The sequence below is a fragment of the Heterodontus francisci genome, chromosome 47 (assembly GCF_036365525.1).
Source record: "Heterodontus francisci isolate sHetFra1 chromosome 47, sHetFra1.hap1, whole genome shotgun sequence".
NCBI lineage: Eukaryota > Metazoa > Chordata > Chondrichthyes > Heterodontiformes > Heterodontidae > Heterodontus > Heterodontus francisci.
In genome coordinates, this window is record NC_090417.1 from 13,514,803 (window position 1) to 13,540,126 (window position 25,324).

A 25,324-nucleotide genomic window follows, 5' to 3' on the forward strand; every position below is an offset into this window, starting at 1 on the left:
TGAAAGTTAATTAATATTTAGCATTTGTATGCTTCATTTATAATTTTTGGAATTTGACCCCTCAAATCACCTGACAGTACATCAGTGTGACACAAGACCTGACATTTGTTCTAATCTTTTCATCATTTTACTTTCCTCTTGCACTGGCTGCCCTACAATTAAAAATTGATCAATTCAATTAAATTTTCCAAATAATTTAATGCCTGCCACTTGTGACATTGCCCGTTGTCCTGTATTTATTCAGAATGAATGATATTTTCAGCTTTGCAAATATTGAACAATGAACCTATATCTGCAACCCACCAATCAGCTAATAGCTTTCAGAGATTATGGGTTCACCTCAAGTGCCAGTGGTAGTGTTTGATCTACCAGTTTCATCAGATGGTCTCCATCGCAAGTATTAGCTTTATCAATAGTTGACAATATTTTACCAACATTACAGTCCTCTGAACTTTCCTCTCTGCTCTTCCGAAACAACATGTATCTCAACGTAGACACTTGTCCTCCACTGTCTATCCTGAAGTAGATGTCAACCTTGACTCAGTGGTCGTACTTTCACTGCTGAATCAGTCAGTTTTGGCTTGGTAATTTGGGCTGACTCTTTGGTGCAGGACTGAGGACGAGCCACACGACTGGAGGTGTCATTTTTCAGATGAGACATGAAAACGATACCCTGACGTGAATTGCAGGAGAGCAGGGGAGTTCTCTTGGTACCCTGGTCAATGTTTATCCTTCAACTAAAACAGATTTGTGGGCCTTTATCACACTGCTGTTTGTGGGATCTTGCAATGTGCAAATTAGCTGCTGCATTTCCTACAGTGCAACAGTGACGACACTTCAAAAGTACATCATTTGGCTGTAAAGCCACCCTGAAGTGGTGAAAGGTGCTATAGAAATGCAAGTTCTTCTCAATCCTGACTGATTGCACCACCTCCTACTCCAATTTATTTTTCGAAGACATCAAAACGGGCAATCCCTGAGCATGCATCCAAGCCTCAGTGCAGCTGCTTGCAAATTTTGCTCCACCCTATCTATGGTTGATTGAAACATGCAGTTGAGTGGAGCGGAGGATTGTCTTAGAGGCTCACACCGACAAGAAACAAGATGAAGAATTTCATGGGGGCGTTGCTATACTTATCACAACGTAAAGAATGTTCAACTACTTTATCCAGGATGGAAAGGAACAGTCTCCTTCCCAACTCATTCTAAACCTGTCAGTACAACTCTCAATGTCAGTCACAGGAGGGTGCATCTCCTTCTGCAGTGAAACATGAACCCACTTCTTCCTCACAAACTAGTGAGTGAAACAGCTCTGAGCAACTTGTCAGTCAACACATGAAGTATAGTTTCTGTCTGCAACTGGGGAAGTCTCCGTCCGTGTGGGTTTCTTCCTGCAGTCCGACAACACTTCAGAAATTACCCCCAGGAGAAGCAAAGGAACATGCATCACAGGAGTCTGAAATCTGAAAAACACCATACCCACAACAGAGGCCAAGTCTAGCACGGATGTCAATCTATGCAGAAATAATAATTCGATATGAATCTTGGGTCTGAATTGAGCAATTTCCCTTTTGGATGCTTCAAGAAAGCCAATCCCTAATCCCTCCCATCATTGTTCCGAACCATCTGTGCCTCTGCCAGCTATTTGACATTTGAGTTATTCAATTCGTCCCACTCCCCTGCTCTTTTCCCAGAGCACTGCATGCCTTTCCTTTCTCAAGTGTACGTCCAATTCTCTTTTGAAAGTTACTGTTAAATCTGTGTCCACCACCCTTTCAGGCAGTGCATTCCTGATCACGACATTCGCTACGTACAAACATTTCTCCGCATCTCCCCACTGGATTCTTAGCCAATTATCTTGAATCCGATTTCTTTGGTTACTGACCTTTCTGCCAGTGGACTATATATCTCCCTATCTACCCAATCAAAACTGTTTATAATTTTGAACACGTTTGCAGCTCCTCATCCCTGGTTCCATTCTGGTAAATCTCCTCTGCACCCTCTCCAAGGTCTTGCCGTCCTTGGTAAAATGTGGTGCTTAAAATTGGACACAATACTCTGGCTGCAGTCTAACATTTCTCAAGATTGACCATGATTTCCTTGCCTTTCTACTTAAAGGACTATTTTATTTCAAAGAGCATTTGACCCAACTAGTTCGTCTTGTGTTTATCTTCCAAAGGAGCAGCAGTGTAATCCCATGTGCATGACCCGTTCCCATAATCTTTACATTCAAACACTTACTTCATCGCTAAAATATTAAAATGGTCTCCGCCTCAACCACTAACTCTGGTACAGCATTCCACAGCCTCACAACCAAGTGTCAACGAGTTTTTCCTGCTCTCTGTCCTAAATCTTTTCCATTTAATCATGTACCTACGTCTCCTTCAGTAAGTTGTCGAGTACAATGGTAACAGTGTGTTTCTATCGACTCGGTGCCATTCCTTCAGAATGTTAAAAATCGAATGACACTGCAATTCTGTCTCTTCGAAAGAGAACAGCTCATTGTTTTCGGTCTGTCTTCATGTTTGTATTTCCTTATACCAGGCAGCATCCTAGTGAATCTGCAGTGTATCCCTTCTCCTGTCTCAATATCCACCCAACTGAAGACAGCACTTCAAATTGCAAGGTTTTCTCCAAATTCATCAATCCACCTCTGTTCTATACCTCTTGCCTTCAAGCTTTGTGTTCCGTCATCTTTTCGTTCATGGCCTGATATACTTGAGTTGCTGCTTTTAAAGTCTGCCTAAACACAAACTCCACATGCCTCTGCTTTTCCAAACCACCCACTCGAAGTCTAATTATTAATTTTTTAAATCAAAATTCACCACCTGACAGATGCTGATGTTGAATTTCTCTATTGAAGATGGGAATTCAGAGGACCAAAGTAAGCTGTTGAGGGACATGGATAGGGTGATGCTGTCGGATCAAATTCATGGGATCCTAGAATGATTCAGCACAGCTGGCCATTTGGCCCATCATGTCTGACAACTTTCTCTCATCCTCATATGGAGTGTCTTCAACGGAGGAAGTCAAATGGTGATGGCGGGGAGAGAAACTGGTTTGTGTAATCTTTTGCACCTTCTCGGTTATTCCCAACTTTTCAAGTTTGTAGGGGGAAAATAATTTGAAGGAAGGTTAACATGGACGTAAAAATATTAGGACGGACATTTCGCCAATCATCATGCACCATTTCCCTTCGCCAGTTTGATTTCCTGTGAGTGACATTCTGAATAAGTTTAAACTGTGATATTGCTGCTCCCACAAGACCCATTCCTTATGGTTAATTAACGTTTGGCACATCCATCACATTCCAAGAAAGCATCTGTTCCAATTTACAGACTTTCACATTAGAATCTGTTACAATCTAATTAACAAGCCAACAAAAGGATAGGCAAGGAATCCATATCAGTTTTTGGAAGGAGTAGGGAAAAGAAGACTGACATAAAAATGGCATCCTGAACTTGGAAGTACGACAACTTGCAGTTCTCTGGTGCCTTTAGCATAATTAAACACTCCACAGTGTTTCCCAGGTGCATTATCAAACCGAGCCACATTCGGAGCCATTAGGACAAGCATGGTCAAAGAGGTAGATTTTGAAGAGTGTCAGAAAGGAGGACAGAGAGGTCGGGAGGTTTCGGAAGGGAATTCAAGAGCTTATGCTCGAGGCAGCTGAAGGCATATTCGCCAAGGGTGAAGCCATTAGAATCGGGGTTACATAAGAGGCTAGAATTGGAGGAGCAGATATCTTGGAGGGTTACAATAATTAGATTATGGACTGAGACATGAATTACAATTCAGAATTTGGGGAACTGGATGAATCGGCGGATTAGAGATGTTAGATTTTCACCTCTGAAACCTGAGTTTAAACTTTCTTCTGCTTACGGGCTGGATGTGAAACAAGTTTGGTCCGAATCCACCTCGCTCCTATCAGGCATGAGCGGACAGATAAAACTGTGTGCAATTTGTTACAAGTTGGGGATGTCACTCAGATAGACCATCCTCAGGATGGTTGGGGGTGGAAAACAGAAATGAACGTCAGATTGATTGCAGCCAAAGGATGATGTTGGGTGTAGACGAGGCTTTTCTCTACCATTACAATTGTGTTGTACCCTGCAAGACCCAATGCTTCAAGACTGACAGCCTGAAATTGCAAGTGTAACCTTCCCCAGCACTAACATCCTGTTTTGTGATGATCACAAAAGAACTGAAGGGAGCATTAAGAACTAGATCTTTGAACTGCCCAGCAGCTATGTCCACTGCTCAGTGTGAAGATCAGGATGCTTCAGCTCAATCCCTGATCTCAACCAGAGTAGCAGGAGGACACCCTCAATCACCCTTGGGCGAGAGAGATGGAGGGAGAGGTTTACTTGCTCTTTCTCACAATGGCTTCAATACATACTACAAGCTGCATTATATAATATTTACAACACAGAAACAGGCCACTTAGCCCAACAGGTCTATGCAGTTGTTAATGCTCCACATGAGCTTCTTCCCACTCGATTGACTTCATCTATCCAGATCCACATATCTGAATTCCTCTCTCCGTCGTGTGCTTATCTAACTACCACTTCAACACATCGACATAATTTGTCTTAACAATTCCTTAAGGTAGTGAGTTCCATATTCTCACCACTCCCTGAGTAAAAGAGTTTCTCCTAGGATGGTCTACCAAAGTTCGATATAAGTTTTGCATAACTTCTCTGCTTTCCAATTCTATCCCTCCACAAATAAAGCTTTGTTTGCTTTCTTTGTGGCCTTATCAGCCAATGATTGGTTTCACCGTACCCCACATCCCTCTGCTCCTCTTGTTCATTTAGACACTTATTTTCCAAGGAATATATGGTCTCCTTATTCTTCCTACAAAGAAAAACCCACCTCACACTCATCTACATTGAAGTTCATTTGCTCATTACATGCCCATCCTGCAATTCATAAGGTAGTGGAGGATTTCCAGAAGAGGCAGGGCAAAGAAAACTGGGTTGGAAATGAGGCAGAGGAAAAGATGCAACCATCTGCCTGGAAATCACATGGTTGAAGACACTCTGGATCCCAGTTTCTGATGGGATCTATTGTGAGACACTGGAAATGTTGTGCTCAAGTGTCTGCAGCTATTAGTTTGTGAGTGTTTTTATAATTAACACACATCATTAACTGGTGGCACAGCCTGTTCTGTATCACTGGCGTGGTTCCCAGTATTAGTATAAGTAGGCACATGGGGTGTATGCCACTTCTGCATTCAGCGTCATCTGTTAGAGGTGTACCCCTGCTTTACCCCACTGCTAATCTTGAATGTGTCTGCGGTTGCTCCATTTTAACTGACAGAACTGTGCACGTTCTTGGGGAAAGCAGAAATGACACCCTAGACTGCTTCGAACTCCATTGTGTGCCAAGAGGTCACAGTGGGTGGTCCTCTTGTTTAAGTCATCATTCTTCATTTGCATTAAAAACAGCTGGAAATCTGAAATAAAAACAGAAAGTGCTGGAAATGCTCAGCAGGTCTGGCAGCATTTCTGGACAGAGAAGCCGAGTTAACGTTTCAGGGGGAAATGTTAACTCTGTTTCTCTCTCCACAGACGCTGCCAGACCTGCTGAGGATTTCCAGCACTTTCTGTTTTTATTTCAGATTTCCAGCATCTGCAGTATTTTGCTTTTAGTCTTCATTTGCATGCCTAGGTGGTAAGCTGGTCAACCATATAGGGCACCGCAGTGTCGGGACCGCACAATTTGAACAGAGGTGAATGAGAAAAGTCTTTCCTTTGGCGAGGTATCAAGTTTTTAGTCCTTGTGTATTTCTGCATATATGCATTATATCTTTCACATGTAGGCAAAGCCAGTGTCCAGAAAACAACGTGTTTCATTAGCAGTAAGATAACAAAACAAAGGGTCTATTTAGTAAAAGGTGTATTTGGCCTTTGATTGCAAACAGCAGTGTGGGGTTAGAAGAAGTTATGAGTGTTTGATGGGCAACAGCCAATAAATAGCTGTGACCTCCACAACATCCTGCGTGCAGCTGGAGAGAATACAGATGCTGCTGAACAATTGGTCAATGATGGGTTAGCTCTGCAGTGTACAAGACGACTCATTTCAAATGTGTGGATGCGGGAATTTATTGTCCATCCCTAGTTGCCCTTCAGGAGGTGTGAGCCACCTTCTTGAACCGCACATTATGAAGATGCCCCCAAAACGTGGTTAGGTAGGGAGTTCCAGGATTTTGCCCCAGCTACAGTGAAGAAATGATGCAGGAAGCGATGGGGTAAAGCAGATGTGTGTGAACCTACTGAGACACGGCTGTTGGCCAACAATTATTCCAGAACGCTTTTTCAATGTGTGCTGTATCTTGTTGAAGGAGAATAAGAAAGAGTGCAATTGTGATGACTGTTGATGGAACTCAAAAGGAGAGCACCCAGGAGGCCAAGTAGGTAGCATGCCATGGTGGTATCTGAACTCACATTTCCGAATAATAAACCAGGCTCTCGATTATTCATCCAGCAACGTAACCATTATCCTGTCATCTTATGGCTTGGGTATAGAGTCACAAGGATATAGACTAATATCTGGAATGGGCCAGTTATCTTATGAGGAAAGGCTGGAGTTTCGAAGAGTAAGAGGTGACTTGAAAAAAACATATAAAATTCTGAGACGTGGATGTGGAGAATTTAGAACTGGGGGTCACTATTTAAAAATAGGGGGTCGGCCATTTAAGACAGAGATGAGGAGAAATTTCTTCTCTCAGAGGGTCGTGAGTCTTTGTGACTCTCTTCCTCAAAAGGCGGTGGAAGCAGAGTCTTTGAAAATTTTTACAGCAGAGGTCGATAGATTCTTGATAAAGCAAGGGGGTGAATGGTTATCAGGGGAAGGTGGGACTGTGGAGATGAGGTTGCAATCAGATCAGCCATGATCTTATTGAATGGGGGAGCAGGTTCGAGGGGCCGAGCGGCCTACTCCTGCACCTAATTTGGATGTCCAGCTCCGAACAAGGCCACTTGGTCCATGAGGCCTCTGCTGGTGTCCTCTTGAACCCCAGTTTCCTGCTCTTTCTCCATCGTCGTTCATCTATTCTTTCCTCTACAAATTTTTAGTGATCTCATTCACTCTTAAAGGCTGTCTTTCAATAACCACTTGTCATTTTATTCCCTCTCTGCATGACAAAAGATTGTCTTTAACTCCCTCTCTTTACCCCACTCCCGCACCACCCCTTCCAGTTAAGGATTATGACGTATTACAATTGAAAGTATTGGCTGCAGTTTTCTGCCAGAGTTGTGTATTGAGCTCTCTCCAGAAAACGTGATCAAATAGTACAAAAGCACTCTACACCAGAAACAGGCTGGATGGACCCAATCTCACTCTTCACTTTTCTATAAATTCCCAGCCCTTGGGAGAGGTTTGCTCCACGCTTTTGTGTTTTGAAACCATAAACTTGTCTGTCAAGAATGGATTTATAATTTCACCAAACCTCGAGCACAAAGGAAATATTTCCTCCCCGGCATCCCATGCGAGCTTTGCAAATATTCCCCGAAACTCAGAGTGGGTTGAGCCTCGCTGTGTAAACTCGTATTCAAATCACTCTTGGAACCTTGCTGCAGCACACAGGAAGCTGCTGTTGCTAAGAGTTTTCTGCTTGAAAACCAAGCACTAAAGCCTTTCTTCACATTCCATGCATTATTAAATTATCGAAGGGAAATTTCTTTGCCAAAGAGTCATAAGAAAGTGGAATGCACTCGCATTAGGAATATTTGAAGCACATCGCACCAGATGCACTGAGAAGAAAGTTAGGTTAATGCATGAAGGAGCCAGGTATAAAATGCTGGGCTGAATCTCTTTTCACTTGAAAAAGGAAGGCTGAGGGCTGACCTCATAGAGGTCTTCAAAATTATGAAAGGTTTTGATAGAGTAGATAAAGAGAGAGTTTTTCCAATTGTAGTAAAGAGCAAAGGTAAGGGCTAACAACATAAGGTAGTCACTAATAAATCCGATTGGGAATTCAGAACAAACTTGTTTACCCAGAGAGTGGTGCAAATGTGGAACTCTCGACCACGTGTAGTTGAGAGGAGGCTAGATAAGCATGTGAGGGATAAGGGACAGAGGGTTATGCTGAGAGTTAGATGAGAAAGGAGGGAAGGAGGTGCAAGTGGAGCATTAAATGCCGACATGGGGTAGTTGTGCCAAATGCCCTGTTTCTGTGCTGCATGTTCAATGTAATTCTAAGTGGTCACATTCAACACAAGGTGAGAACTGTTGTGGGATGACGTTAAGAAGGGACCACCTTCAGAGCTGTAAGTGAAGGTCACCAGAGGAAGTGATGGTGTGTCACACATGACCAGGCAGTTGTGGGTGCAGCCCGACAGAGCTAGACGTGTTTAGAATTATATATGTGTGTGTGTTGCAGTTAAAGTGTAATAAAATGCACGTTTACTTTGGTATTACATGGAGTCCCATGAGTCTGACAATTGATTGCACACTAAGGGATCAAGTAATATTACAAGAATCTCTGTAAGGACAGACATGGTGTGTTCTAGGTACAAAGCCGAGTCAGGAGATGAGCTAAAGACTGACTGAAGACTAATAGGGACTTGGGTTGTATTCCCTAGAACCTGGAAGGTTAAGGGGTAAGTTGATCAAAGTTTGCAAGATATGAAGGGAGCTGATAGGGTAGAGAGAGAGAAACTATTGCCACTGGTTTGAGAGTCGAAGACTAGAGGACAGAGCATAAAAATTAGAGCCAGACCTTACAGGAATGAAATCAGGAAAAAACCTCTACACATAGAGGGTAGTAGAAGTTTGGATCTCTCTTCCTCAAATTTCATTTGATGTTAGATCTATTGTCAATGGTAAATCTGAGATTGATCGGTTTATGTTGACCCAAATTATTTTGTGATATGGGGCAATGATGGATCTATGAAGTTAGATCACAGACCAGCCATGAATGATCTGACTGAATGATGGAAGAGGCTCAAGGGGTAAATGGCCTGCTCCTGTTCCTATGTTCCTTCAAGAAAATGTCTTGCAGACCCCCCACCTGCCAAGAACGAGGCATATTAATTTTGTCATATGAACATTGATTTTAAACTGTTACCAGAGTGAAGAAAGGACTTGTTAAAAAAATCACCAGACAACATTTTTGCATACTAACAGACAGTGCCTGGCAGGACAAAGGGGCTATTCCCTGCTCCAATGTAACCCACAATGGATTTTGAGCACCAGGTATTGTGTGGAAGAAGGAATATTCCAGGATCGGCTCAGACAAGAGAATCCACAAACAGACGTGATCAGACCAGCTAGTCACACGAATAACCAGCTTGGCAACCTTGGTTTTTCAGAATTGTACGAAGAGATTCAACTGAAAACACAAGACTGTTTGCTTCTGGAGTGAGAAGACCTCTCCTGTCCGCTCGCATCTCTTTCTTACAAGCCTCTGGGCCCACTGAGGACACATGGACTTCAAGAGAGAAAAGTCCCTTAAATCGAACAAGGTTTAAGAAGAACACTGGGCCCCAATGAAAAGCAAGACCTACCTACAATCAAGGACTCTACACGAGCTCGAAGAACAGTAACCAAAACCATATTCAAATATTGCCTCAAATTTTTCTACTTTATTTCTTCTGCTCTTTTCTGTCTCTATCTGCATGTGTGTATCACGTATGCATGCTAGTGTGGGCGCATCGTGTATCCATAGGTGTTAACCGAATTAGAGTTTAAGTTTCATTAAGTTTAACCTTTTTCTTTAAACCTAAGAAGACCTGTTTGGCTAGTTTTCTTTGCCCTATAATTGATAATTAGTGAACAAGGATTCACTAAGGGGGAGCTAAAAAATACAGGTGTGTTTCAAATTAAACTCTGTTACGGTAAGACCAGGTGAAGACTGAGTGAGAACCCTGGACCCCTTTCTCACCTGGTCGTAACAAAAGTTATGAGAAAAGATGAGATAGCAAGGTACAAACTCCAAAAAAAGCAAGGGTTGTGCAGATGCACGAAAGAGGATTGCACCATTTGCAAGATGCTTTCATGGGTTAATATCTTACACGACAAAATAACTTAGACTGTGTTGACATATTATCATGATGTTAGCAAGATGTTCGCAAGGCTGTATACAGTGCAACACACAGAAGTTCAGTGGGACTTGAACATCTAGCTTTGACCAGCAGAAACAGGTTCAAACTACAAGTATCAACCTCTTCCTTAAATGAGTCCTCTTGTAATCTTGTAACCTCATGGTCACTGTATCTGGTGGTTAGTTTAATACAAACATAAAGGATTAAACTGATGTCTTATTGTTTCCTATTTTGCAAGCTTGTTTAAAAGGGGCCTGGATACTTGTAAAAACCCAACGTATCTTTAACCTATTGTGGTCAAAACCTAACACAAGCTCCACCGAGCAAGTAAAGGGCCCAATTTTCAAAACATATCAAATGGTATACAATCAGTTCTGTCTTTCTTTTGCAGTTCCTGCCAGCAAGTTCCAGGTTATCACTTGGCAACTGCCTAGGCTGGCATGTTTTAATCCTGCTTGTCGGGGATTGCAAGCACAGGACATTAATCCATGGTGAAACATACTTCATCATTGCGGAGAGTGACCATGTGGCAAGGAATGCACTACTTGGGATAATGGCCCTCGATTAAAAACACTCGTAACTCTGGTGTAAAGCATGTCAACTTGACAGCAACATGTATGGCGTATCAGATGTGGGAACATATGGTCCCAGAGTGGACAGTCAACCTGTTAGCTGTTGTGTATTGAAAGCTCAAACAATAGTTGGGAACAGAGTCGTGCAGACGGAATGCAAGAAAAACATCAACTTATCACCTTGTCGTACTTCCCAGAAGATCCATGTTTTTTTGTTACTATACCGATATCACGCCACATGTCAGTAAGTTGAAATTTGGCAACTGTAGGGTGTTTTTTTAACATAAAACATGGGAGTTAAAAATTCCACACCTTCATTTCTAGTACGTCACGGGAATTTCAAATGCAGCGTCCTCCTCCTTTCATCCGACCTGCATTGAAATCGAGGGGCCAATTTTCTGAGCAGGAGGAGTGCTCATCAACAAACCAGAAACCATGCAGATCTTGATTTGCCACCCACTTTAAGTGACTGAAAATATTTGCGGGTGAGGGAGGTACTTCGGGCCCGTCATTTCCCAACAAACCCTTGATTGGAGAATCAACCCGAAAGACTCAACTCAATCTCTTCGCCTCTAAATCGTTCTGACCCACCACGTATGGAACTCTCTACCTCCCTCAATCGACAACAAGACTTTTCTAAACCTGGTGCCATGTCAGCAGCACTCCCAATTTATCATGTCTTCTCTCTCACTCTTTTCAACCCAGGTGGTGAGCTGCTCAAGAGACTTTTTGGGACCCCTTCACCCAGGTTTCCCAATTTAAAAAGACTGAGATGCATCCACAAAGTGATGAAAGAGAATGCAGTACTTACTTCATCATCCGAGGGTGGCAGAGGGGGCTCTTTAATAATCTAGAACAAGACATGAAGACAGAGAGGGATAAACAATTACAAAGCTGCTGAGATGTTGGCACAAGAAGTCAATTTGAAAAGCAGTTGCACAATAAAAGAAGCCTGGTGAAAACTGGTGTGGTACAATGCTGGGTAACTTCAGCCTCTGCTGTGCCTGGTGGCACTGAATGAACAAAATTATCAGAATGTTTTTTTGATTTGCTCCTGGGACGTGGGCGTCGCTGGCCAGGCCAGCATTTATTGCCCATCCCTAATTGCCCTTGAGAAGGTGGTGGTGAGCTGCCTTCTTGAACCGCTGCAGTCCATGTGGGGTAGGTACACCCACAGTGCTGTTAGGAAGGGAGTTCCAGGATTTTGACCCAGCGACAGTGAAGGAACGGCGATATAGTGCGAAGTCAGGATGGTGTGTGACTTGGAGGGGAACTTGCAGGTGGTGGTGTTCCCATGTATTTGCTGCCCTTGTCCTTCTAGGTGGTAGAAGTCATGGACTTGGAAGGTGCTGTCTAAGGAGCATTGGTGAGTTGCTGCAGTGCATCTTGTAGATGGTACACATTTCTGCCACTGTGTGTCAGTGGTGGAGGGAGTGAATGTTTGTTGATGGGGTGCCAATCAAGTGGGCTACTTTGTCCTGGATGGTGTCGAGCTTCTTGAGTGTTGTTGGAGCTGCACTCATCCAGGCAAGTGGAGAGTATTCCATCACACTCCTGACTTGTGCCTTGTAGATCGTGGACAGGTTTTGGGGAGTCAGGAGGTGAGTTACTCACCGCAGGATTCCCAGCCTCTGACCTGCTCTTGCAGCCACGGTATTTATATGGCTACTCCAGTTCAGTTTCTGATCAATGGTAGCCCCTAGGATGTTGCCAGTGGGGGATTCAACGATGGTAATGCCATTGAACATCAAGGGGAGATGGTTAGATTCTCTCTTGTTGGAGATGGTCATTGCCTGGCACTTGTGTGGTGTGAATGTTACTTGCCACTTATTAGTCCAAGCCTGGATATTGTCCAGGTCTTGCTGCATTTTTCCACAGACTGCTTCAGTTTCATACCTCTTTGAAAGAATTTGTCTGAATTTATTTGGCATTGTTTGGTGTGGTCTGCGAACGTGTTCAGTTATATCAGCAATCTGCTCTTTGCACAATATATCATTATAATTGTGAGTTAAGCAGCACACTTGTTGCCAGCCTGCTTTGTTATCTTGCATGTTTGTCATTTATTATTGTGCCGCTCCTGTTACCTCAGCAGAATGGCTCCTGACATATCTCACTATACTTGATTCAGAGCTGCAAATTATTTCAAAATTATATATTTTTTGTGTCATTAAACGTTAAAATCATCTCTAATTTGCAGCTGCGTCAGGAATCCTTCATAACCCATTCAGCTCGAGGGCCAATTTTTACATCAGCTGTGGGATAAAAGGGGCAGAGATCCATAGCATGGGAGTCTCCACTCCTTTGGTGTTTCAGAGGATATCTGATAAGATGATGTTACAGTCTGGGAACAGGAGGTTCCATGGTGTGCACGTGACCTCACAGCATTTTCTGAGGCTGTTTCTGGTGCGATGTAACATCCTAATTTAACCCTCCCAAAGAGAGGCATCTAAGGTTTCGAGGTGACCAGCTCTCAACAGAAGACTGTTGGACAGGCAAATTAAGTCTGCTTCTGCAGACTTTTCTCCTTTCATTTTCTGCTTCCAACTAGACTTATTGCACTTAATCATAGAAGGACATACTTGCCACAGAGGGAGTGCAATGGAGGTTCACCAGACTAATCCCTGGGATGGCGGGATTGTTTTATGAGGAGAGATTGCAGAAACTGGGCCTGTATTCGCTTAGCGTTTCGATGAATGAGAGATGATCTCATTGAAGCCTACAAAATTCTTCCATGGCGTGATAGGGTAGATGTGGATAGGATGTTTCCTCTGGCTGGTGATTCTAGAACCGGCGACACAGTCTCAGAATAAGAGGTAGGCCACTTAAGACTGAGATGAGGAGGAATTTCTTCACTCAGAGGGTGGGGAATCTGTGGAATTGTCGACCCCAGAGGGTTGTGGAAGCTCAATCACTGAGCATGTTCAAGACAGAAATCGATCGATGTCTGGATACTAATGACATCAAGGGATATGGGGATAGCACAGGAAAGTGGTGTTGAGGTTGATGATCAGCCATGATCTAACTGAATAGCAGAGCAGGCTCGATGGGCTGAATGGCCTATTTTTGATCCTATGAGGCTATTCTGTCTGTGCTTGGTCTCCAAGTAGTTCGATTGCCCCTGTTCTTTCCCCAAAGCCCAGAAAATGGTTCCTTTGATGTTTATCCTCTGCTGTTCTTTTTTCCCGAACAATGGGTTGTCCAATGGGAATAGCCGTGCATGACAAGCTCCCTGGAGAGTGGCTACCAGCCTGCATCCATGTTTGTATATGGAGTCGGCTAGCTGACGATTGGCATCATTTTGCAGAAGGCCGTTTGGAGAATGGCACCAGGAGGTCAGTTATGTGGAGAGATTGGAGAAGCTGGGCTTGTTCTCCTGAGCGTCGAGAAGGGGAAAGAGGGGATTTCAACGAGGTGTGAAAAATCATTCAGCATTTGCGAAATAAAACGAGGGGAAACTGCTTTCTATGGGAGAAGGGTCATTTACCAAAGGACACAGATTTAAGGTGTTTGGCAACCAGAGGCAACATGAGGATTTTTTTTTGAACACAGCGACTTGTTATGATCTAGAATACACTGCCTGAAAGGGTGGTGGAAGCAGACTCAATAGTAAGAGAATTGGATAAATACTTGAAGGGAAATATCTACAGGGATGTAGGGATAGAGTTGTAGTGGATGGTGGTGGGACTAATCTGGTGGTTGTTTCCGAGAGCCAGTACAGGTGCAATACACTAAATGGCCTCCTTGCATGCTGTATATAATTTTCTTCCTTCTTAAAGTAGCTATTAGCCTATTCTGACTTGATGTGACACAGCTCGTTGATATGTCTTCTGCCTGGAGCACCCTTGCGGTCTGGCTTTCCTGTCTGGTACAGAGTTCTCTCTCACCTCCCACTTACTCTTGTCTTCAATGCAGAATTCTTAAACAGCCCTTGGATTCTGGTCCTTGCAAAGTTGGGAATGAAACTATAAAGTGACCAATTTTCTTCCTGCGGAGTTCAAAAGCTGTTTGATTGTTGGAGCTTTCCGTCATGGGATCTAATCTAGCAGCTGAGATGTTTGGGTCTAACCAAACCAATTTTTCTGTCCTCTTTATACTGCTGAAGAGATGTTGTACCCAGCTGTGCAGCAGCACCCCCAGAACATGTCTCAAATCATAATATTTCCAAATGGGATAAAATATTTTGATCTGTTGCCCAGAAAAGGTTTTCGGTTGTAACTTGGGCGAGGATTTCCAAAGCCTGTTTTTTTTTTTCTTTCCAAATTAACAAACCCCATGACAATCGTACATATTTTCTTTATGGGTGACGCACTTGTTTTGTCAGTTCAGAGAATTAATTTGTCTCTCGTCACTCGGGATGTAAGTGTCACGTGGCTTCAATAATTGGATCAGAATACTCTGGATTAATCCCAGGACTTACCACAGTGCAGCACAGAGGCCAAAACCACCAGAGCATGGCCAGTGCGAGGAGCAGAAACAGGATTAACAGTGCGATCGCCAGAATTGTTCCATCTGACTGCAATGAAAACAGAAAGGGAAAGCTTGATTTAGTAAATTCTGGCCAAAATGCTGTGGAAATGTCCCTGTTCATCAGCCCAGTTACGATGTAAAGCCAACACTGAAATGGGTCTGGGGCACGGCTTGCCTGTTTTGACAAAAGATTTCCATTTCTGCAGTGAGCCCCCTGTTTGCTGCAAGTGACATTTTCCACTTTATTTTTCATGCGCCGTGATAGAATCATGTACAGCACAGAAGGAGACCGTTCGGCCCGTCGTTGCTCTGCTGGTTGTTTAGTAGAGCTATCCAATTAATTCCAGTTCTCCTGCTCTATTACTTCTCTGAAAGAGGAAAATGGATAAATACTTGAAGGAGATAAAATTCTCGGGATGCGGGGAAAGAGCTGGGGAAGTGGGACAAATGGGAATACTCTCTGAAAGAGCTGGCACAGACTTGGTAGACCTTCTGTGCTGTACTATTCTTTGACTCCATGAAGGCACGATGCAAAGGCAAGTTGTTGTTGTGGCTCTTCTCAGACAGTGTTTTAGTAAGGGTCCTGAAAAAGCAGCTTTCCCTACCCCGCACCCCACCCCAGCCCCCCACCACTCCTGGATTAAACGACTAAGGCCCATTGTGGCAAGACTGCTCTGGATGAGATCAGCTCACTCAGCCTGCCCCAGGGGTCAAGATTTCCCAGTCCATAACATGAATTTTGGAAGAGAATTAAAGCATTAAACCTTGAGTTGGAAAGCTGTGCAGGAAAATCCTTGTGGTTTTTGTGGGGGTCTGAAAATTGAATCGGTTGGCTGGCTTTGAGTCGGGAAGTTTGCATATGCATGTAGAGGTTGAAACGTTTGGGTTGAAAGAACTCTACCAAATAAAAGGAATGGCACAATTACCACTTGTGAAAAAAGCCATCAAATGAACCTTTTCTATTGTATTCCTTGATCTTGCCTTGCAGACCCACAGCAAACAGATCGGAAAACAGCCATGGCACGAGTCCATAATTGGAGCTGAAAAGCTGCATCACTGGCCAAGTATCGTGGGGTAATTTAAGGTCAATGATAAACTAGGGGAAGGGAGAGCGAGTGTTTTCAAATTAAACTTTTCCTCCTTTGTGATGGCCCCCGAGTTTAACTTCTGTTGTCACTGCATGTATCGCTCGCTGTTCCACTTTCTTCAGAAAGGGAGAGTGGCAGCCATTACCAATAGCAGCCTTTCAATAGAAAGGGATGTTTGTCCCTTCCTGCTGCCTTTATGCTCTCTGGGGGCTGACAGCAGCTATTGGGTTACTCTCCAGCCACAAACTTTCAAGACGGAAGTGGGAACAACTCACAGCATCAAAGAACTCGGCAACAGTCTTGTCATGAAGTTAGCCAAATCCAGTGATACGACACAGGCCTGGAAGACTGATGGTCCAGGGCAACGGAAACTCAGAGAACAATTGTTACCTGCCCTGTTTGAGCTGGGACGTCGAGCGACCAGCGGTTCAACGTTAGAATCGTCCCCTGCACAATCATTGTGATGTTTGATAGGCGGGGAGGGGATCAAAATGGGTGGCAAATTATCACCCCCCCCCACCCTCTCCACCACCTGCCAACAATGCAGAGGGCAGATTTATTAGAAGATTAAAATCAGCACGTCGATGCCATCTCTGTGTACCCATGGGCATGGCGACCATTGGCACCACACATTGGGCATCCTCACCAGAGCTCCTTAACGGAGCTGCAGGGAACCCACTCAGAAAAGATGTTCTGCAGTGATTTTGTGTGCGGCCAAGAGGCGGACTGAGTGCTCAGTCACCTCCCACTCCACCTCGGGGCCTGGCCTTCAGCTCGGATAGAGAGGAGTCTCGAGATTACCTGACCCACTCCGCCCCACCCCCTCCACAAGCCACCTGCGTGTATCCGCTGAGACGGCAGCTTGCCGAGAATGTGACCGCGAGACCCAGCCGTGGAAATGTTCCGAGCTTCTCAGCTGGAGGTGGGTGTAACGTACTTTCTCAGGAGGGGGTGGGGGTACCAGCCATGGTGGTAGACAGCATCCCTGCCACCCGCAGTGGCACCCATTCGGGGGAAGGGCACCTCTGAAAAAAATCAGACTGAACGAAATCTGCCCAAAGCATTAACCTTCCATTTCTCAGTCGGATGCATTTCCAGAACTTTCTGCTTTTTTTTTCCTCCTAAATTTGATTTCCAGCAAATGTAGTTTTTCTTTTCATTGTTTATTTTACTTATATTTTTGTTGGGCTGTGCAATCTCCTTTAAAAGGGTTTCGTTCCTTTTTTTTGTTGAAAAATTCCAGCCCGTTCCTAAATGCTCCGGGATTTTAAGGCAACTTTCCCCGGAGGTGTACAAAGCCTATGAAGTATGTATCTGTCTGACGAGAATGGAGCCACCATTGTGAATGTTTTGTGAGTGTATTCTCATTTCTCTCTCCCCAACTGCCCCCGTGGAAATTCTGTGATTGAAGTGAAAGCAGGCAAGGCTAAAGAGAGGATGCAGCTCAAGTACCCCACCTTTAATTAGCCCCAATTTTCCCTCCACTCTGTCCTCTGTCAAATGTCATGTTCTTTAGGTTTCATGCTAAATGTGAAATCTTGACCTGAATATTTTATACAGTGAATCCATGGTTTAAAACCAAGGCTGCTTGTGGTGGGCCCCACCATCAGGACGGAATCTTGACTGCAGCAAAGGCAATTCACAATGTTCAGTCATGTCACAGCGAAGCAGGGATTTCATCATGTGCTGAACGAGGTGCGGAGCCAGATGTTGCCCTTTTAAGGAGGCCCGAGCAATTCTGTATTACCTCCCCCCAACCCAGAGCTGCAAATTAAAGGACACCCCCTCCCCCGCCCCCGCACTCACACCCCAATTCATTTGTCAGGCATGTGCAAAAGATACTTGCACTGCGCACAAAAGTGACCCACAGGGGTACAGTCACAATGTTTGCTTCATAGGTCCCCACCATGCCTGGGATTTAAACAGGAGATTTGGAGTGGAAACACATGTGATTTTAATCACAAAAGAACACAAGGCAAAAAAAAAACCCTACACCTCAAGCTTCGAGCTGGGATGTAAAATGGAGCCGTCATTCAGCAACTCAGGCCAAGCAGAGCAGCTGACTGTAATTTAATGCAGACATGCAATCTTTCCCTGTGTTGAAATAAAACTCATTCCGATTGCTATGCCCCTGTTGCAACACGAGAAATACAAACTGCAAACTCTGCAAATCTACTACAGGTCTGCCAGCACCTGAGGTCCAGACAGCTGAACGGTTCACATGGAGACCCCCTTGTCTCACATCATTTCTGACAAAAGGAGTTTCTACTCGAGGGGTCGAAGCTGCCTTTCCTCTTCCGGAGGGGGAAAGGGGATCTGCTGTCTAGAGCCAGCATTTGTCGTTCTTCTCTTTGCCGAGAGGAGAAGAGGTGACTTGTGCCAATCAAGCATGTTCTGCCCACAGATACTCTGTGCTCTGTTTAACCTTAAAGCTGCAGGGCTTTGAGTGAAACTCCTGAGGACCAGTTGCCTTTTGTGACAGTTTAGTTTAGTTTAGTTTAGTGATACAGCACTGAAACAGGCCCTTCGGCCCACCGAGTCTGTGCCGACCATCAACCACCCATTTATACTAATCCGACACTAATCCCATATTCCTACCAAACATCCCCACCTGTCTCTATATTTCCCTACCACCTACCTACACTAGTGGCAATTTATAATGGCCAATTTACCTAACAACCTGCAAGTCTTTTTGGCTTGTGGGAGGAAACCGGAGCACCCGGAGAAAACCCACGCAGACACAGGGAGAACTTGCAAACTCCACACAGGCAGTACCCAGAATTGAACCCGGGTCACTGGAGCTGTGAGGCTGCGGTGCTAACCACTGTGCCACTGTGCCGCCCCAGGTGACCTTTTGCGGCATCGAGCAGTTCGGCAACACCATGTCCAATCAGGATTTCATCATTCCCATCTGTACTCACCCTCAATGCTCAATCCTGTTTCTAATAGTATTTACAGCAGAGAAACAGGCCATTTGGCCCATCTGGTCCATACTGGTGTTTATGCTCCACTGAGCCTCCTCCCACCCCTCTTCATCTCACCCCATCAACATGACCTTCTATTCCTTTCTCCCTCGTGTGTTTATTCAGCCTTCTTTTCATTGCACCTCAATTACTCTCTATGGTAGTGCGTTCCACGTTCTCACCACTCTCTGGGGAAAAAACTTTCTCCTGAATTCCCTATTAGATTTATAGGAGATTATCCTGTATTTATAGTCCCTAGTTTTGGACTCCCCAACAAGTCGAAACATCTTGTCTAATTCTCCCCTATCCAACTCTTTTGTAATCTTAAAGACTATTATCAAGGTCACTCCTCAGCCTCCTCTTTTCACCTATTCAATCTGTCCTGGTCAGTAGGACCTCTCTGTTCTTGTATCATGCTTGTAATTCTTTACTGCACTTTCTCCAGTATTTGCTGTATTCTTATTTATCATATGGAGTCCACAACTGTGCAAGTAGATGTTTATTTTTGTTCTCAAAGGTCACAAGTAAAGCAATCCTAACTACTGCAGATAGCAACCCGCTCCACATGCGGTGGGGGAAGAGTGTCACCGTTGATATTTTGCCTTATTCGATTTGAATACACAGTCGAATGTCCCAGGACCAGTGGGCAATGAGAATTGGTGGATAATACATTCGAACATAGGAGCAGGAGGAGGCCATTCAGCCCATCGAGCCTGCCCCGCCATTCAATACGATCAAGGCTGATCATTCACTTCAATGTCTTTTTCCCCACACTATCCTCAGATCCCCTTCTGTCATTTGTATTTAGAAATCTGTCAATTTCAGCTTTAAACATACTCAATGACTGAGCTTCCACAGCCCTCTGGGGTAGAGAATTCCAAAGATTCACAACCATCTGAGTCAAGAGATGTCTCCTCTTCTCTGTCCTAAGTGTCTTCTCCCTTATTTTGAAATTGTGTCTCCTGGTTCTAGACTCCTCAACCAGGGGAAACATCTTAACTGCATCTATCCTGTCTATCCCTTCAAGTATTTTGTAGGTTTCAATGAGATCACCTCTCATTCACTGAAACTCTAGAGAATACAGACCCAGTTTCCCCAATCTCTCTTCATAGGACAATCCCGCCATCTGGGCAACAAGTCTGGTGAACCTTCATTGCACTCCCTCTATGGCAATAATATCCTTCCTAAGATAAGGGGTCCAAAACTGCACACAGTACTCCAGGTGCAGTCCAATACAATTGAAGCAAGACTTCACTGCTCCTGTACTCAAATCCTCTTGCGATAAAGGCTAACATACCATTAGCCTTCTTAATTGCTTTCTGCACCTGCATGTTAGCTTTCAGTGACTTATTGACAAGGACACCCAGGTCCCTTTGCACATCTACACTTTCTAATCTCTTACCACTGAAGAAATACTCTGCACATCTGTTCCTCCTACCAAAGTGGATAACCTCAGATTTTTCCACATTATATGCCATCTGCCATGTTCTTGTCCACTCACTAAGTCTTTTCAAATCACTTGTTTCGGCTTTGCATCTTCCTCACAACACACATTCCCACCTAGTTTTGTGTCATCCGTGAACTTGTAAAGACTACATTTGGTCCCCACATCCAAATTATTGATATATATTTTGAACAGCTGGGGCTCAAGCACTGTTCCCTGCGGTACCCCACTAGTCACAGCCTGCCAACGTGACCCCTTTATTCCAATCTCTGTTTTCTGCCTGTCAATCAGTCCTTAATGCACACCAGTATACTACCTCCTATCTCATGTGATCCAATTTTGCTAACCAACCTCCTGTGGGGGATTTTATCAAAAGCATTCTGAAAATCCGAGAAAACCATGACCACCGACTGCCCTTTATCAATTCTGTTCGTAACATCCTCAAAAAGGTCCAATAGGTTTGTCAAGCATGATCTCCCATTCATAAATCCATGTTCACTATGCCCAATCAGATTGTTATTAACCAAGTGTCCATTTCTCACATCCTTTAGAATAATCTAGAATTTTCCCAATGACTGATATAAGGCGAACAGGTCTGTCATTCCCTGTTTTCTCTCCCTCCCTTCTTAAATAGTGGGGTGACATTTGCGACCTTCCAATCTGCAGGAACCACTCCAGAATCTATAGAATTTTGCAAGATGATCACCAATGCATCCACTATCTCCATGGCTACCTCTGGGATGTATTCCTACACATCATCTCCAGAGTCATCTTTTCCCATGACCTCCTCTAACGTTCCTTCGAATTTCCCTTCACAGTGTGCGGACCATTTTGTGCACTGCGCGGTCCCTTTAAAACGGCCTTGTGCATGCGTGCGTCTTAAAGGGACCCCTGCTTGTGCGTAGCCTTTTTGTCCCCTGTGTGTTGCATTCCCTATTGCTGCACCAACACACACCCACGCAGCTTTGAGGCAACACTAGCCTTCTCCTGAACTTCTACTCGACTCAAACTCCAACTCATCGTAACTTGGCTGCACAAATCCTGCGGGCCACTAATTCCCACTCCTCAATCACCTCGTCCTCAACAATATCCGTGAACTCCTCAATCGATCAAATTCAATACTCGAGCCCATGCGGCCTCCCCCTCTCGCTGCCTTGTCTCTACAGTTGCAGGCTTCTCCACCTTGTATACGAGCGAGCGCGCGCCTTCTGCTCTTCCAATCTGCGATGTGTCCCTTTGCCCTCCATGCCACCTGCATGGCAGCTCTCTCAGCTGTCTTGGCCCTACTCTCCTGGAACTCACTTCCTCGAAACCTTTCGACTTTGCTCTCTTCCTCTCACCCCACTCTTCCTCAAAATGTATTTCTTCAACACTGCCTCTATTCACCTCCCTAAACTCCTTCTCAAACGGATACAGCCCACTTCATTTCCTTTGATAACCATCATGGGACTTCCTCCAAATTGTAAACATTTAACGAAGCAGCAATAATACCAACAGAGCGGTGAAGACAAGTTCGTCAAAAATAAAATGAATTAAATTGAACCTGAATTGTGTGGTTGATTTCGGGAAAGATGGATACAAGGGGGCGGTGGAGTGAGGCAATCTCTCAGTTGATGCTTTGCCCCGGTAGATAGTGGGAGTACGGATAACAGGTGGTTCGGCTGTACTTTGTTCATGATCCTGAGGGACCGAAGGTAGGGTTGCTAAATTTGCTGGTGACACAAAGATAGGTAGGAAAGTAAGTTGTGAAGAGGACACAAGGAGGCTACAAAGGGATACAGATAGGTTAAGTGAGTGGGCAAAGACCTGGCAAATGGAGGAGAATGTGGGAAAGTGGAAGAATAAGAAAGAAGCATATTATCTAAATGGTGAGAGATTGCAGAGCTGTGAGATGCAGAGGGATCTGGGTGTCCTAGTGCATGAATCGCAAAAGGTTAGTATGCAGGTACAGCACGTAATTAGGAAAGCTAATAGAATGTTATTGTTTATCGCGAGGATAATTGAATACAAAAGTAGGGAGGTTATGCTTCAGCTATCCAGGGCATTGGTGAGACCACGTCTGAAGTACTGTGCACAGTACTGGTCTCCTTATCTAAGGAAGGATGTAAATGCATTGGAGGCAGTACAGAGAATGTTTACTAGACTAATACCTGGAATGGACGAGCTGTCTTATGAGGAAAGGTTGGACAGGCTAGGCTTGTATCCACTGGAATTTAGAAGAGTAAGAGGCGACTTGATTGAAACATATAAGATCCTGAGGGGTCTTTACAGGGTGGATGTGGAAAGGATGTTTCCCCTTGTGGGTGAATCTCGAACTAGGGGTCACTGTTTAAAAATAAGGGGTCGGCCATTTAAGACAGAGATGAGGAGAAATCTTTTCTCTCAGAGGGTCGTGAGTCTTTGGAATTCTCTTCCTCAAAAGGAGGTGGAAGTAGAGTCTTTGAATATTTTTAAGGCAGAGGGAGATAGATTCTTGATAAGCAAGGGGGTGAAAGGTTATCGGGGGGTAGGTGGAAATGTGGAGTAATCAGTTTAGCCAGGAACTTATTGAATGGCGAAGCAGGCTCGAAGGGCCGAGTGGCCTACTCCTGTTCCTAATTGGTATGTTCATATGTTCATATACTGTGCTAATGCAGAGCTGAGGTTAAGAAGATTCAGCCTCTCGCAAGGAATTATCTGTTTGTCTGTTTTACAGACCTAACTATTTTTAGCCCAAGTTACAGAAAATCTCACTTGGCACTGAATACTTTAGGCCTGCTTGCAGATAAACTGTTTAAGTTACAGTTTACCAAAACATACAGTTCTTAAGGATGACTAATAACTTGTAGTCACTTGAATTCAAGCTTAGTTTAGAATAGGGGATGGATCCTATTTTTGAAGGGACAGTGCCTTGGAGCACTCGTGCATGATTTCGGAGAATTTGATGAGAAGTGGGGGAGTGATATACTGGCAGGAGGATGTCCCAACACATGGGATGATTGGAACACACAGAGTCAATAAGCTGACGTGAATGAATTATTGTCTGAGGCAGACAGCTCCTGCACGAGAGGAAGGGACTCTGAAAAAGCCCTTTTCATTGACGCATTATTTTGAGTAAATTGCATCTCCACATCTGTTCCAACATCTCAGCATCTGGTTTGCTGACCAGTTGTGCTGCTTTTTTTTGTGACAGCTGAATTGACTGTCTTCTTGAAGAACCCTGTGCCATCTCGGAGCTAGGTGGTTTGGTTAGAGTTGCAGCGGCTAACAGGGGTATTTCAAATAGTTAACAGGAAAGAGAAGATCAACCGAGAGCCATAGCAAGGCAGCAGGACTGGAGGACACAGGCAGGGTTGAAAGGGGCAGGGGTTCTATGCACAAAGGCCAATCAACAGCTGGACCCACTTGGCTGCTGAAAGTGACATGAAGGTACGGTTGGGATTCAGGAGGCAAGGGATTGACGGAGCTGAAATAATATAACTTATCATCTGATATAAGCATCTTATATTGGTTTGTTGTTTGTCACACAACCACCTCAGGGTCAAAAGATTGAGGGCTCCATCCCCTTTTGAGTGCTGCATGGTGGGAGAGGCTGTCCTTTAGAGGATATGTTAAATTGAAGCCTTGTCTGCCTGTTCACTGGTTCAAGTGGAGGTTAAAGATCCCGTGGAATTATTTCAAGAGGAGAAGGGAGATCTTCCAGTATTCTACACAACATTCCCTCCTTGAGGAATTTTCTGTTTCTGGGGGGGCCACAATGGCTGATTTTGCTCACATATTAACTGCCCCAAAGTAGATGTTATAAAGTGCTATATAAATGCAAGACTTTCCTTCCTTTTTAATAGCTCAAACAGATTTGAATACCCTTATCCACTGTTGGATGGCAGTGAGGCAAGGGTTATTGTTCAAGAGAAGATGGCTTTTGACGATCACTTTTGCTCCAAGTTATCCCCACAGATTTGGGACGTTCAGCGAGGAGATGGGGATGCTCCAGCCTACGGCATTATTGTGGACACCATCAGTGATACAATCCTGCCCGAACCAACATACCCAAGAGATTTCTCAACATGAAGCTGTGCGAGGTAAATCCATCCCGCAGGAGAATGCTGAACTGAGTGTCAATCAAAGAAGAGCTTTCCAGTTGTCAGTCCCACAGTGTAGACATGACCCTGTCATCCTTGGCTCAGCACTCTCATCTATGGGTCAGAACTTTGTGGGTTCAAGTCCCACTCCAGAGACTTGAGCACAAAAATCTAAGCTGACAGTCCACGACAGTACTGAGGGAGTGCTGCACTGTCAGAGGTGCCATCGTTTGATGAGATGTTAACCCAAGGCCCCATCTGCCCCCTCAGGGGGATGTGAAAGATCCCTTGGCACGAGTTTGAAGAATAGCAGGGGGAGATCTTTCAGTATTTATCCTTCAATCAACATCACTAAAACGCATGATCTGGTCATGATCACAATGATGTTTGTGGGAGATTGCTGTGTGCAAATTGGATGCTACATTTCTCACATTACAACAGTGTCATTGGCTGTAAAGTGCTTTTAGATGTCTTGAGGTGCTAAAAGGCACTACAGAAATGCAGCTTTTTCCTTTTCCTTTTCTTTCTAACTGGTTCGGCCTGGTCTATGTTTAACTGGTGACAACCAATTGGGAGTTGCCTGACGATTGCAGATGTAGATTGAGAAGACACAGATCTGAATACAGAGTGAAGAGGCGTCTCTGATGCTAAGCTTTGGTCTGACTTTGTGTCTCGTTACA

At 44.3% G+C, this 25,324-nt stretch overlaps 1 protein-coding gene across 2 annotated transcripts in view; it reads right to left on the bottom strand.

Annotated features, from left to right (window-relative positions):
* The window catches only part of LOC137357243 (anthrax toxin receptor 1-like), a 164,306-nt gene that overhangs the window by 46,304 nt on the left and 92,678 nt on the right, over nt 1-25,324 (bottom strand). The window contains exons 13-14 of one of the 2 annotated variants that reach the window (XM_068023428.1): nt 15,039-15,134; nt 11,433-11,471 (exon numbers count right to left, since the gene is read on the bottom strand). In XM_068023428.1, coding sequence (XP_067879529.1) covers nt 11,433-11,471; nt 15,039-15,134 — 135 coding nt within the window. The remainder of the gene's footprint in view (nt 1-11,432; nt 11,472-15,038; nt 15,135-25,324) is intronic. The other variant, XM_068023429.1, reaches the window with a different exon arrangement.